Raw genomic sequence first — 12,244 nt, 5'->3', positions numbered from 1 at the left:
AACACTCTTTGTGAGTTATTAACAGAACAGAGAGAGTCCCAAAATACATTTTCATTAAAATTTACTAGTTATTTCACAATCAAAAGCAAAGGTAACTTCAGGTTAACATACCCCATATCCATTCACTTATTACACCACTCTCCAAAAACTGGAAGCCCATCAACCCCTAGGATTTAACAAAACATGGATTTATTCTGAAATTGTTGTAGAGGTATGTTTACTGAATATTACTTTTCACTGTTTAATATGATTAATGAGACACTTAGCTCAAGTTCATAGCTAGTTAGTTACACTGCCTTTGGGCCTACTCAGCACACCTATGGGATTCACCAGGATCTGACCACTGGAGTGTGACTACCTCTCTAACACAGCCTTCACAGTGTTTTTAGGTCTTTTTGGACTGTAGGACTCCTAGTACCAAATATTTTGAGAAAAAGCATTTAATGATGCTGTGACACATCATTTACACATAACTCAGGCTTTAGCCTCCTCAAAAAAATGACAGCCTATTTACGGATTTCCCAGCCTAGTACTAAACCAAGTGCATGGAAGCCCCAAAGAAACAAACAAATCTAGTTACTGACAGTGGCAACTGATTCTTACAGTTTTATTACAGTTGCATAAGAGAAAACAGGAAAAATAAACACATCTCTCTCCCGCACCTCAGCATTATGAATTTCCTTCCTACAGCATGTAAACTGAAGCTATAAAGTCCTCAGTGTGCCTTTTCCGCCTGCTCTGCTCTGTTGTCAGCACTCCTCTCCCACACCTTCCTGAAACGGTAACACATCTTCCTTTGTATCAGCCCCCACCCCCATCTTTTCTTAGCGTTCTGATACTACTGCACATGTAAATTTAGAATCTTTCTAGCATACAGAACACAACTTATGACATTTGCAAAACCCAAATTATTACAAAACTGATTTAAAGGTTATTCCATGTCTTCCTTTCAGTCTACAAGGGGTACAAACTGATGGGGAAGAGTAAGAAGAGAATTAAAACAAAGTTAAAGAGGATAAAGCCAAAGGCATTGATGAGACTTTTCCTTGTACAGCAAAAAAAAAGTATGTTTCCTGAAGCTAAATGAACCCCAACATTTTAAGCCTAGGTGTACAGATTATGAGATGCTGCATTTGAAGTGCCTGTGTACCAGTTATTCACATATTTCCACTCAGATACACACAGTTAGCTAACACCCTTATTCAGGAAAAGTGAAAGCAATTATAAGTAACATCAATTCACAACCTCAACTGAAGGTAAAAGAAGTATTCTAGATTTTAAAAGTTTAATTTAAAAAAGAGGTTTTTTTCATGTAGTCTGATCAGAAAAACATGATTCTATTTTCTTTTTAAGCATACCAGGTCTAAAGTCTGACAATTTTTCCTCTAACTGAAGATGCAGGGAGGGGAATGGGATGTTCATTTTAGAAGATATTTTAAGTGCAGATCAATTACACCTAAGTGTTTCTTTCTTAAATGCAGATCCACAGAGATTATAATGGATTTGATACATTAGTACCACCTTGGGACAAGAATGATCCTTGTAGTCTAAATCATCACTTTAAGAACTGGAGTAAAATATGTAAGCTCTTCAGAAAGTGTTAGGATACTTAAATTCTATAGAAAAGCACCCAAGAACAAGTGAAACAGAGTAAAAGTCCAGTTAACAGAAAAACAGATTTATTGACCAAACACATAAAAACTGAGCCAACTGATTTGCTTAGAACTGGCACCTTTTTTTTTAATTGTTAATAGTTTAAAAGTAATTTTCTAAAAAGCTGTCACTTTAAAGGACATTAAGATCCGATGTGATGCAAACACATGTTCTAAAATTTTAGACAAGCATGACAGGAAGCATCCCAACAAGTTCATTCCCAAACTGACTACAGCTTAGCTCCTAATCGCAATTAAGATAACTGAAATGGGGCAAATCCTTAAACTGATTATAAGATTAAGGAATACGGGCAAAGATACTACCAACTGCATGTCTGATACCTGCAAATTCCTTTCTATCACTGTAGGAAGGTCCCCATAGAACAGCCACCATGAGAGTTTGTACTAGCAAATTGAGAGTCATGGTTCACATAAAACTCTGGACTCTTAATTGACTCTATAGTCTTGACACCTATCAGTAGAACGTGGGTATAAAAATCTCTGATCACACAGCAGTCTTGAGTTATCAGAATAGACATACTATAGCCTAAGCACCAGAGGTCTGCTCTTTAGCTCTGGTTCTAAGATGACAGATCTGTAAACTAGATCAAAAGAAGCAAGTTAACTATAAGATGCAGAGCTATTTTCCCTGTGGCAGCAGCATCCACAAGGCTCTCCTTTATCCAGGTATGTAGGTTTGATGGGCCAACACTTCAGAAGTTCACAAATCAGTAATAAGCTAAACAGAGTATCATGAACTTGTACAGATTCCTACATTATTCTTTTAATCTCTTCCCCACCTTATGCTCAAGCAAGCTTTCTGCCAAGAGCCATGCAGCAGAAAAATGAAGAATGACTATTAAGAGCTATCTCCACCCCCACACCTCCCTTCCCTTCCAAATCCAAATGTCAGAGTTCATAGTAGGAACAAATTCGATTTATTTGTTCCTCTCTGACAACAGAATGCCAAGAAAAAAAAAATACACTGAAGAACTTTTATCACTTGCTACAAAGAAAAGAAATTCTTTACTTCAGTGTGAAAGTACAAATTACAATTTGGTACTAGTTAAGGGCATCTCTAGGCATATCTAAGGACGCAGCTACATGTTAAAAAAATTGGTTGGATTTGGCATGCACTTTGCTGAGGTACTTTTTATAATCAGAACTGAAAGACCATCCACTTCTGTCAAGCAGCTACCAAATGACATCGATTGGTTTTATGTCAGGAAATGTTATGGTTTGCTTTCTTATGATGCAATAATAACTCTGACAGCACTGGTGAGACACATTGAACCATTAGATATGATCAAGTAGGGAAACAATAAGCGAGCAGGCCTAGCACAACCACTAGTTTAAAATGCATTTAAACCCCTGTCCACCTATAAGAGCACACTAATCGTGTTTTACACGTCGTTAATTTGCAGGCTGAAGTCAGCGCTGCAGGGCTTAACCACCGCCTAAGAGGACCTCAGTCTAATAAAAAAGTTGTTGAAGAGAAAATTGCTATCAAAGCTATTTACAGTCTTCTGCTCACACACAGGAGTGGCGCTCCCCAATTCCACCCCTGTGGAAAGGCTCCACCGCCCCTCTGACAGCCGGTGAGGCACAGAGAGGCGCACGGAGCGAGAGATGACAAGTGTGAGGCAGGGCTGGGCGGGCGCTCCTTGGCATGAGCCGCTCTCCCAGCACAGAGAGACATTCACGCACCCTCGGCTGAGTAAACAAAACACCAGTGCGGAGCTGAGCAGGGCGGTGACTCAGCCAGGAGTGCGAGATTCGGTCCCACAGGGTAAGGAATTCGGGGAGACGGGACCGGGGGCCCACCGGCGCTCCCTACTCACCAGCAAACAGTCCACGTTCACTTCGGATTTGGGGTCCTTCAAAGTCACGTCGATTTTTTCAAAGCGAGACTCAAAACTTTCTCCCGTCGACATGTTTCCGGAGATAAAAAGTTTCCCTTATTCCAGAGCAAAGTAAGGTTAAAAAAATAATGGAAACGTTTAAAAAAAAAAAAAAAAAAAAAAAAAGAAAGAATAAAAAAAACAGGAACAGGCGAGCACAAAAGAGAAACCACACAGCCTGTACCCGGCTGAGGAAGCGCCTCTTGGGAGATCCCTTCAATCACGGCAGTCTCTGGGGCAAGTCCCCGCCAAGGGGGCAAGAGAACCCGAGGGGAGTCCGTGGCACGGCGGGGGAAACGAGGCTGCTTCTCCCCCCGCTTCTCCAGGCACGCACGCAGCTTCCCGGGATGCTCACAGCTCCGCAGCAGCAGGTTTCCTCTCCCTCCCTCCTCTGCTCGGGCCCCACCGTCTCAGCATTCCCATTTTCCCAGCCGGGGAAGCCGCCCTGGGATCCAGCGTAGCGGTCCCTCCTCCTCGCCCCGCTGCCGCAGCGCCGGCGGGTCGGTGCCAGGTTCCGGAGCGTGGCTTGCTTTCCGGTGAACCAGAACAAACAAGAGAAAAGGGGAAAAAAAAAAAAAAAAAAAAAAAAAAAAAAAGGAAAGAAAAAAGACAAAAGCCTGCAGGCACACCAACAAGGCAGAACGGATGGGAAAAAAAAAAATCAAACTTAGGAGAATCCTCTCGGCGGCGTGTCTCAGCGCCGTGGGGTCGGTCCGTCCGTGGGCACGGGGCGAGGAAAGAAGGCACAGGGCGAGTGCCCCCGCGGATGGCGGACGAGTCACCTCACCGGCGGAGCGGCGGCAGCAGCATCTTTCTTCCTCCCTCCTCCTCCTCCTCGCTGCCTCCCGCTGCTGCCAACGCCGGCTCCGCTCCCCGCTCCGCCTCACGCACGGGACGGCAGCCCGGACCGCTGCAGGACCGACCCGAGGTTTGCGGCGTGCGAGGGGAGGAGGGACGGAGGCGGCTTAAGGGGAGGGCAGAGCGTGAGGTCCGGCGGCTGCGGGGGAACCTGCGAGAGCCGCCAACATGTCCGCCTTCCGTTTGAACAGTCGGCACGGCGGCGCGGGGCGCATGCGCGGGGGAACGGCTCCGGTGCGGGCGGGGACGGCACGGGACGGCGGCGGGAGGGGGGAGTGCGCGCGCGCGCGCGAGGCGGCTGGAGCGGGCGCGCGCCCGGGAAGGAACCGCAGGATCAGTCGCAGAATTGATTCGTTTGGGAAAGACCTCTGAGATCACCCAGTCCAACCTTTGACCGAACACCACCATGTCAACAAGACCACAGAACTAAGTGCCACGTCCAGTCTTTCCTGAGGGACGGTGACTCCCCCATCTCCCCGGGGCGGCCCATTCCGGTGTTTAATCAACCGTTCCTGTGTAGAAATTCCTTCTAATGCCCAATCTAAATCTTCTCTGGCGCAGCTTAAGACTATGTCCTCTCTTCCTCTCGCTTGTAACCTGGGAGAAGAGCCCGGCCCCCACCTGGCTACAACCACCTTTCAGGTAGCTGTAGAGAGGGATAAAGCCACCCCTAAACGTCTTTTTCTCCAAGCTAAACAACCCCAGCTTCCTCAGCCGCTCCTCGCAGGACTTGCGCTCCAGACCCTTCCCCAGACTGGTTGTCCCGGTGAAGGAAAGGGCGGGAGGAAGGCAGGCGGTTCGGAGCAGCCCCGGCGCGGGCAGGCCGGGTGTGACAGCCCCGGCTCGCTCCTTCCGGGAGCCGCTGGCTCGGAGTGCCCGCCCCGCTCCGCCCCCGCCTGTTCCGGCGGCCCCGTCCCGCTGGGAAAAGCGTCTCTTCCCGCCAGGTCCTCGTGCCGGGGGTGGGAGGGGGGAAGATGTTGCCGCCGTGCTTCCGCCCCGACTCCCTGGAGGCGCCTCAGAGGTCGTGGCTCCGCCACCTGCGCAACACGGGCACGGGGGTGGCAGGTGCCAGCCAGGGTCGCCCAGAGAGCTGCTGCTGTCTCTCCATCCTTGCGGATCTTCCAAAGCCGCCTAGACACTGCCCTAGGCAGCCGGCTGTAAGTGGTCTTCAGGTGATCCCTCACTGGAGATATTCAAGGATCGCTTTCATGCAACCCTGTGCCACGTGGTCTAGGACAACCCTGCTGGAGCAGGGAAGTTGGGCCAGATGGCCTGCTGTGGTATGTTCCAACCTGACCCATCCTGTGAGTCTGTCCTGCTTGATCAGAGGGACTGGAGAAGTTGACCGTCAGAGATCTGTTCCAGCCACAGGCACTTTGTGATCCTGGGAAGGAGGAACCACCTTCCACAAGACCAGAAGTTCGAAGCATTCCAGTTTATGTCCTTACAAGAGCCATGTGCAAGGTAGTACACCAAACATAGAATAGATACCAGCATTAAACACGTAATCCATGCAGTGTGTCTTGGTGTTTCCAATTCAAACCTTACCCTCAGACTTGCAGCAGGGACCTTTTGTTCAAATAGGGAAACAGAATCACGGAATCAATTAGGTTGGAAAATACTTCTAAGATCATCAAGTCCAACCTTTGACCGAACACCACCATGTCAACCAGACCATGGCACAAAGTACCAGGCCAGTCTTTTAAACACCTCCAGAGAGGATGACTCCACCACCTCCCTGGACAGTGCATTCCAATGTTTAACCCTTTCTGTTAAGAAATTCCTCCTAATGTTCAACCTGAACCTCCCTTGGCACAGCTTGAGACTCCAGCAAAATAATGATTTCAAGTAATGTTGGACAGGGGCCACTGTACTGGTTCGGTTCTTTGACTTCCACTGCAGTTCCATAAATAGCAATGTCATTTTTACAAAAATCACTAAAAATTGTGTAGTGAATGTCAAGTCATTAATCTCTGGTCACTGAACAGTTGCCAATAGCAAACCTGAATCACTAGCGCTGTGAGTTATTTTCAATATCATGAGTGAGAAACAAATGTATAACCTACTGCTAGAGCATTTAAGCTGTTCAGTCTTGAATGTCACTACTTGCTATTCTGTTTTATTCAGAGAAAAAAAAAAAGAAATGGCATTCTACATTTTGCTTTTTCTTGTCCACAGCTGCCTGCATCTTTGTTTTTGTTTTCTACTGAGAAGCATGTACAGTTAAAGCAAAACTACAGTCTACAACAACATTTCACTCTCTCTCGTTTTGTGCTGGCTATTACCACAGCCCTTTGATTCAGAGGGTTTGGTTGCTCTTGGAAATGCAGATGTTCCATTTCAGCAACCACAGTCCAAAAAGAACATCTCATGTATTCCACAAGCTACAGGGTGTAGGCTCAGGATTGTTTCATATGTGATGCAGCAAGTAGTTTCTAAAACACAAAGAAAATGCTTCTTGTAGTCTTCATATTAAGCAAGATGAAAATCATCATTAGAGATACAGAGCCTAATTCACAGTGCTCTTGAACAACTGGTTTAAGCATTAAAACACACACAGGGATGATGCCAGGCCTCAGCAGGGTGATTTGAGGCACCTAGGTGGAAAGAATGCAAAATTCATGAGCCTGTAATAGAGTACAGAAAAGGAAGCCTGAATCTGCAGCTCACTAGGCAGATCACCCCTGTGATCAGCAGATGCTGCTTATGTTCTTTATCCAATATCTATGGGAAAACTTATAGGTACCCTTAGAAATGCAAAACTTCTTCCATCTTTTCCAGATGTCCCTGCAAATAAAGCTACATGGATCTTACTCCCACTTGCCCTTTGCATCTTTGCATTTCTTTTTTTACAGTGGCTCAGATACAACAGAGTAGGTGGTGAGAAGCACCATCCCACTGGCTCGGCAACTTGGAGAACTCCCAGAGATACAAGAGCTGGGCATCAGACAGGCCCAGCCTCACATGTTTATTTTCTAGTGAAGGATCTTACCTCTAGACCAATACACATGAGAACCTCTACCAGTGTTCGTGGTGAGTGAATCTGTTGTGTTTGTGTTCAGCTGCGCGCAAAGTCCATGTGATTCAAACGTGTCTGTCAGACTGGGCTTTTCTCATGACTGTGGTGGACTACAAGTGCTTATCTGTATTTCTCAAATAGAATAGAATTTGTGTGGGAGGTACTTCACCCAGCTGTCTAGGAAACTGAGCCCTGCTTTGAAACCGTAAAAGAGAGGCTTTGGCTACAGAGAGCAAAAAGAAAAATTGATTCTAATTTTTTAAAGCAAGTTTGGTTTAAGTGTCTGGTGTGATAAAGTGTGCTCATGTTATAGCTCAAGAGTGTAATGTAATAGTTTTTAATCCAGAGAACACTCATTCACGTGCTTGGATCTTGAAGCCCATTTTCACAAACTTCAGTCAGACCATTTGTATCTATAGGATTAGAAGCTTGCATATTTCTAGCATTGGCCACTTAGAAATCATAGGAATTTCCATCCTACGTAACCAACCAGTGCATTGAACACGATGGTTTGGTTTGGTTTGGTTTGGTTTGGTTTGGTTTGGTTTGGTTTGGTTTGGTTTGGTTTGGTTTGGTTTGGTTTGGTTTAATCTCCCTGAAAATCGATAATTTCTTCTTGCATTTGTTGTGTCACATATTTCGTAATCAAGCTAGGTTTTGTTGAGTGAAATAGAAATTACTCAACATATGCATGAGCTGGTAACAGCTGATAAAGCATGCAAGCCTGAAAGATAATTTTTTCTTGCTTCAAAAGCATATAGTCTGTAAGTCTTGAAAGTGTCTCTACATAAGCTGATGTCCGTGCATAGTAAACATGCAAACTGATAATCCTTAATAAAACCAAAATCACAGTCCAGAGATCTATGTTGTCACGTATATTTCAAAAGATATTTAAATGTTCTCACTTTTGATATGACACAAACTGACACTGACTTAAGAGCTGATTGTTTGGAAGAAACTGTATTATTAAATACGGAAAATCAGTATGCTGTAGAACTATTACATTGGCTTCTTCTAAAAGATAATAATGTACTTATAAAAAGTACAGGTAATACTTTTTATTGTGTAAATAACATTCGTGTACATTAGAGTACTGAGACTGCGCATTGTAAGAGGTTTCAGTAATGCCCATTTCAGGAAATGAGCAAACAGCAAGAACACAAGAGCAGTGGAATACTCAAAAAGTATTGGCTCAGCTCTCTCTGAGCAGGTACTGTTACTCACATTCTCTTGTGAAAAAGCTAAGAAAAAATAAGCAAAAGAGCTTGTAATAAAGTCAAAGGCCATCTAGATTTTTTGGGTCACTGAGTGTGCATCTTTAAAAGGCATAAACTCTCAGAATGAGAGAAAAGGCTAGGAAACCAGAGTTCCTGAAGTAACTACTGACTTCAGAAGAGTTGCACAAGAGTGAAATGAGACTATATCCTGTTCACCATATTAGGCCAAGTTAGTAATGCCTGAGCTCCCCTCACATTCAGCTTCCGATTTAGTCATCGTGAAACCTTCAGCAGTTAAATCACATTAAGTTAAGCCTGCCTTTGGTTCACCACCCTCTCTCCTTCTTTGCCATACACAACTGTCTCAGTTTAGCCTCAGCTCTAGTCCTCCAGACAGTTAATAGCACAGGCTAGTGCAGCTCAACGCTCTGAGATAAAACTGTGGTCAACAAATCCAGTCCATGGGCAAAATATTTTACCATTGCTAAAGCTCATCTATGCAATAGGCCATTTGCAGGAGTTCCCTCCTTAAGGCAAGGTATGATGAATGCTAAATCAGACATATCTGAACCAACTCAAGGTAATGATGAAGTCACACTAGAACTGATCTCAGTGTGCTTGCAAAATCTGAAAAATAAAAGCTGCGTTAGGTGATGAGTGCTGGTGGCTGTAAGCAGCTGATTTAAAGCTTCAGTCACAGTGATAACTACAATGCAGCCCCCTCACCTCCCTTGGGGGCTCAACTGTGTACTGAAAAGGCTCCTCAAGGAATTAGAGACAGTAAGCTTGAGGTGCAAGGTGCTCTGAGTAGTGAACACACTAAAAGGCTCTACTAATAGGAGAGAGAGAAAGCAAAGAAATGTGAGAATTATAAATCATATAATTTAGTACACTGAAAAAAGGCATCTTGGTACTCAATGAGGCAAAACAGGAAATAAAACAAAAACAGAATAGAATAGAAATTACCTAGGCAATAAGAATCGCTAGCACAAGATGATAATTTTGTATATAATAGATCAAAAGAGAATTTCACATGGATAGACTCAACAAAAGCGGTGTCTTTCAAATATCTGTTGACAAACATATGTTTGATGTTGAAACAGTGTAACATAAACCTATACATATATAAATACGTTTCTCCTACATGTCACTAGCTTTAATAAAGATGTGAGGCTCCAGGCATATGGCCTTGCCTATTCCAGTGTATCTCAGCTTCCCAGCAAAGGGCATTTGCTGCTTTTCCTTATTACAGAGCATTTTCAGGCACCATAGTACTTGTTTTGCTTACAGCGTGGGAAACTTCAGGAAAAACTGCTCCTGCTGCCTGTGAGTGGTGAGTGATGAGTAAGAAATGGAGCACCTGAATCTTTGTTGTATTTTCTTGAACAGTCTAGAAATAGGAAAAAAAGAATCACTATTTGGAACTTGCAGTGGCTCAGTTTGATGGAGAGGATTCAGTCTGAAAACAAACTGTTTAAAGGGAGGAAGTAAACTGGATGGCATTGTCTGTTCCAGCGCAAACACAGATGTGTTTGCTGCCAGCAGACAAGGGCATAGTTGTATAAACAGCATAGGCACTCCCAAAGTAACTTCTGCTGTATCTGGAAAGGAGGGGACTGTGGCCCCAGTGACAGATCCCAATTCACATACCTGGTCACCATATGGCTCAGGCCAACATCAACTTCAAGTGCATATACAGCACAGGCTCCCTCTGCTTTTATGCTTTAAAAGTGCAGAAAAAAAAGCCTGTAACCAGCATATGGCAAAAGCTCACAAAGTAATGTGAAATCAAAACAAAACAAAATTCCACTGAAATGCTAAAAGCTTCATACCTCAGTAACGACCATTTCCGTGGCAAATACTATTTTCCCATTAAAGTCACTTGGTGGGTACAGAAAATGTCAAGATGCCAGAAATTCTTCTTTTATCCTGGGAAAAAGCTTTTTATTTTCCCTATCCCAGAGCTTAAAAATGGTCCGAGTACTTCTTGTTTGAAATCTTCAAAAAGCCAAGCAAACTGAACTCTAAGTCAAAGAAAAAACATTTAAAAAAATAGCCTGAAAAAAATAAAGGTTTTGGAAAGGTAGGAGTGTATTAAAGCAGGAGCTAAAAAATCATTTCCTGATGGTCTCATCTATCAGGATATAAACATAAATAATATATATATTTTTATCTGTATATTTCCATTGTATAAATGGAAATATAAATAAATATATATGTCAATTAAAAGTAGAGTGATTTCCATAATTTTAGATCTCTTTACAGATTAAGCTATCATGAATCCATCTTTCTACACTACTATTGCCTTGTTAGCTATGAATCACCTACAAGATTAAGAAGTTTTCTTCTTATTTCTCCAGTTCATAACCCTAAGTGCTCTCTCCTAGAATAAATTTCTCCCACCTCACCTTACTCCTACTTCCCTGACTTACACATATCACATTTCCTGTGATTGGATTAGTTTTGCAGTCCTTGCTCAAATAGTTCTTATGAAGACAAAAGTTAAAAGTAAACTGGGCTGAGTTTAAAAGTAGACTAGCTTTAATTCTTCTGGCTTTGGTTTTATGTGTGCTGTCCTAAATATCTACGCTCCCTGTAAATGCTTTGCTCTGCTGAAGACTGTGACAAATCCATAAAAAGCTGTGGTTTTTATCTTGGGCCTGGGAAATATTTAACAGTTTCAGGCTTTAATAGATAATTAACTTCTCATAACTTTGCTGGTATAAACAGAGAGGGCTTCATATGATCCTTTTCTGGGCAGAACAGCAGAAGTTGCTGTTCTTGACACAGTGTAAAGTTTTGCAACACCAGTTATGTACAGCTACTTTTATACCATGAAGCTTCATGTGATTCTACATGGCTTGTCTTAAATTTAAGGCACTCAAATGCTACTAAATATGCAGTTTCTAAATACCCATGTGTTTCATATGACTCTCTTCCATATATCAAAAAGTAATTTTAAAAGTTTAGTCACAAAAAAAGAATTCAAATTCATTGCAACTGCGGGAATTATAAATGAGTCAATTATTTTTGGTGATTTTTAGTAACTAAATCACAGATATTGAATTACTGATTTTGTTCACACTCAGGACATTTTTAAATTCTTCTATTAATCTCATGTCACTAGGCAATGGGTTAACTGTTGTTTTACACTAACACTACTACTGCTTTGTTTGTAGAGCTCTACTACTCTAAGAACACATCTATAAGGTTTAAGAAAGCCTAGCCTTAGAGGACAGAGAGGGTTTGCATTTGATTATTATAATGCTGTTTTCATTTGGCCATAACAACCCAAAACCCAGAAATGAAAGTTTTATAGGTGTGATCATAGACAGAAAACTGCATGTATGCAAGTGTGAGCAAGCTCTTTCTCAGGTCTAGAGTCAAAGTCTTATTCTTCTCTCCCTCCTCTCTTGAAGAGAAAAGACACCAAACTTCCTACTTCCTGTGGTATACTATGCAAGTCTGTTGGGTAATTCAAGTCTTGATACTCGGAAGGTGGCAATTTTATATCAGTTGTACCCCATCATTGTACTTCATTATTATTTTTGTTAGTACTACTAGTAGTAGTACTAACTACTATTATTGTTACTATTA

At 42.9% G+C, this 12,244-nt stretch overlaps 1 protein-coding gene across 2 annotated transcripts in view; it reads right to left on the bottom strand.

Annotated features, from left to right (window-relative positions):
• The window catches only part of ROCK1 (Rho associated coiled-coil containing protein kinase 1), an 89,151-nt gene extending 84,558 nt beyond the window's left edge, over positions 1 to 4,593 (bottom strand). Inside the window, exon 1 of one of the 2 annotated variants that reach the window (XR_007629084.1) lies at positions 3,494 to 4,593. Coding sequence is in view for 1 of the 2 variants with exons in the window: in XM_050316371.1 (XP_050172328.1) it covers positions 3,494 to 3,586 (93 nt within the window). In the remaining variant the exon portion in view is untranslated. The remainder of the gene's footprint in view (positions 1 to 3,493) is intronic. The other variant, XM_050316371.1, reaches the window with a different exon arrangement.
• Between the last annotated feature and the right edge of the window lie 7,651 nt (positions 4,594 to 12,244).

The sequence above is a fragment of the Myiozetetes cayanensis genome, unplaced genomic scaffold (genome assembly GCF_022539395.1).
Source record: "Myiozetetes cayanensis isolate MyiCay16 unplaced genomic scaffold, myiCay2020 scf1, whole genome shotgun sequence".
Taxonomy (NCBI): domain Eukaryota; kingdom Metazoa; phylum Chordata; class Aves; order Passeriformes; family Tyrannidae; genus Myiozetetes; species Myiozetetes cayanensis.
This window is presented reverse-complemented; position numbering and strand designations above follow the sequence as displayed.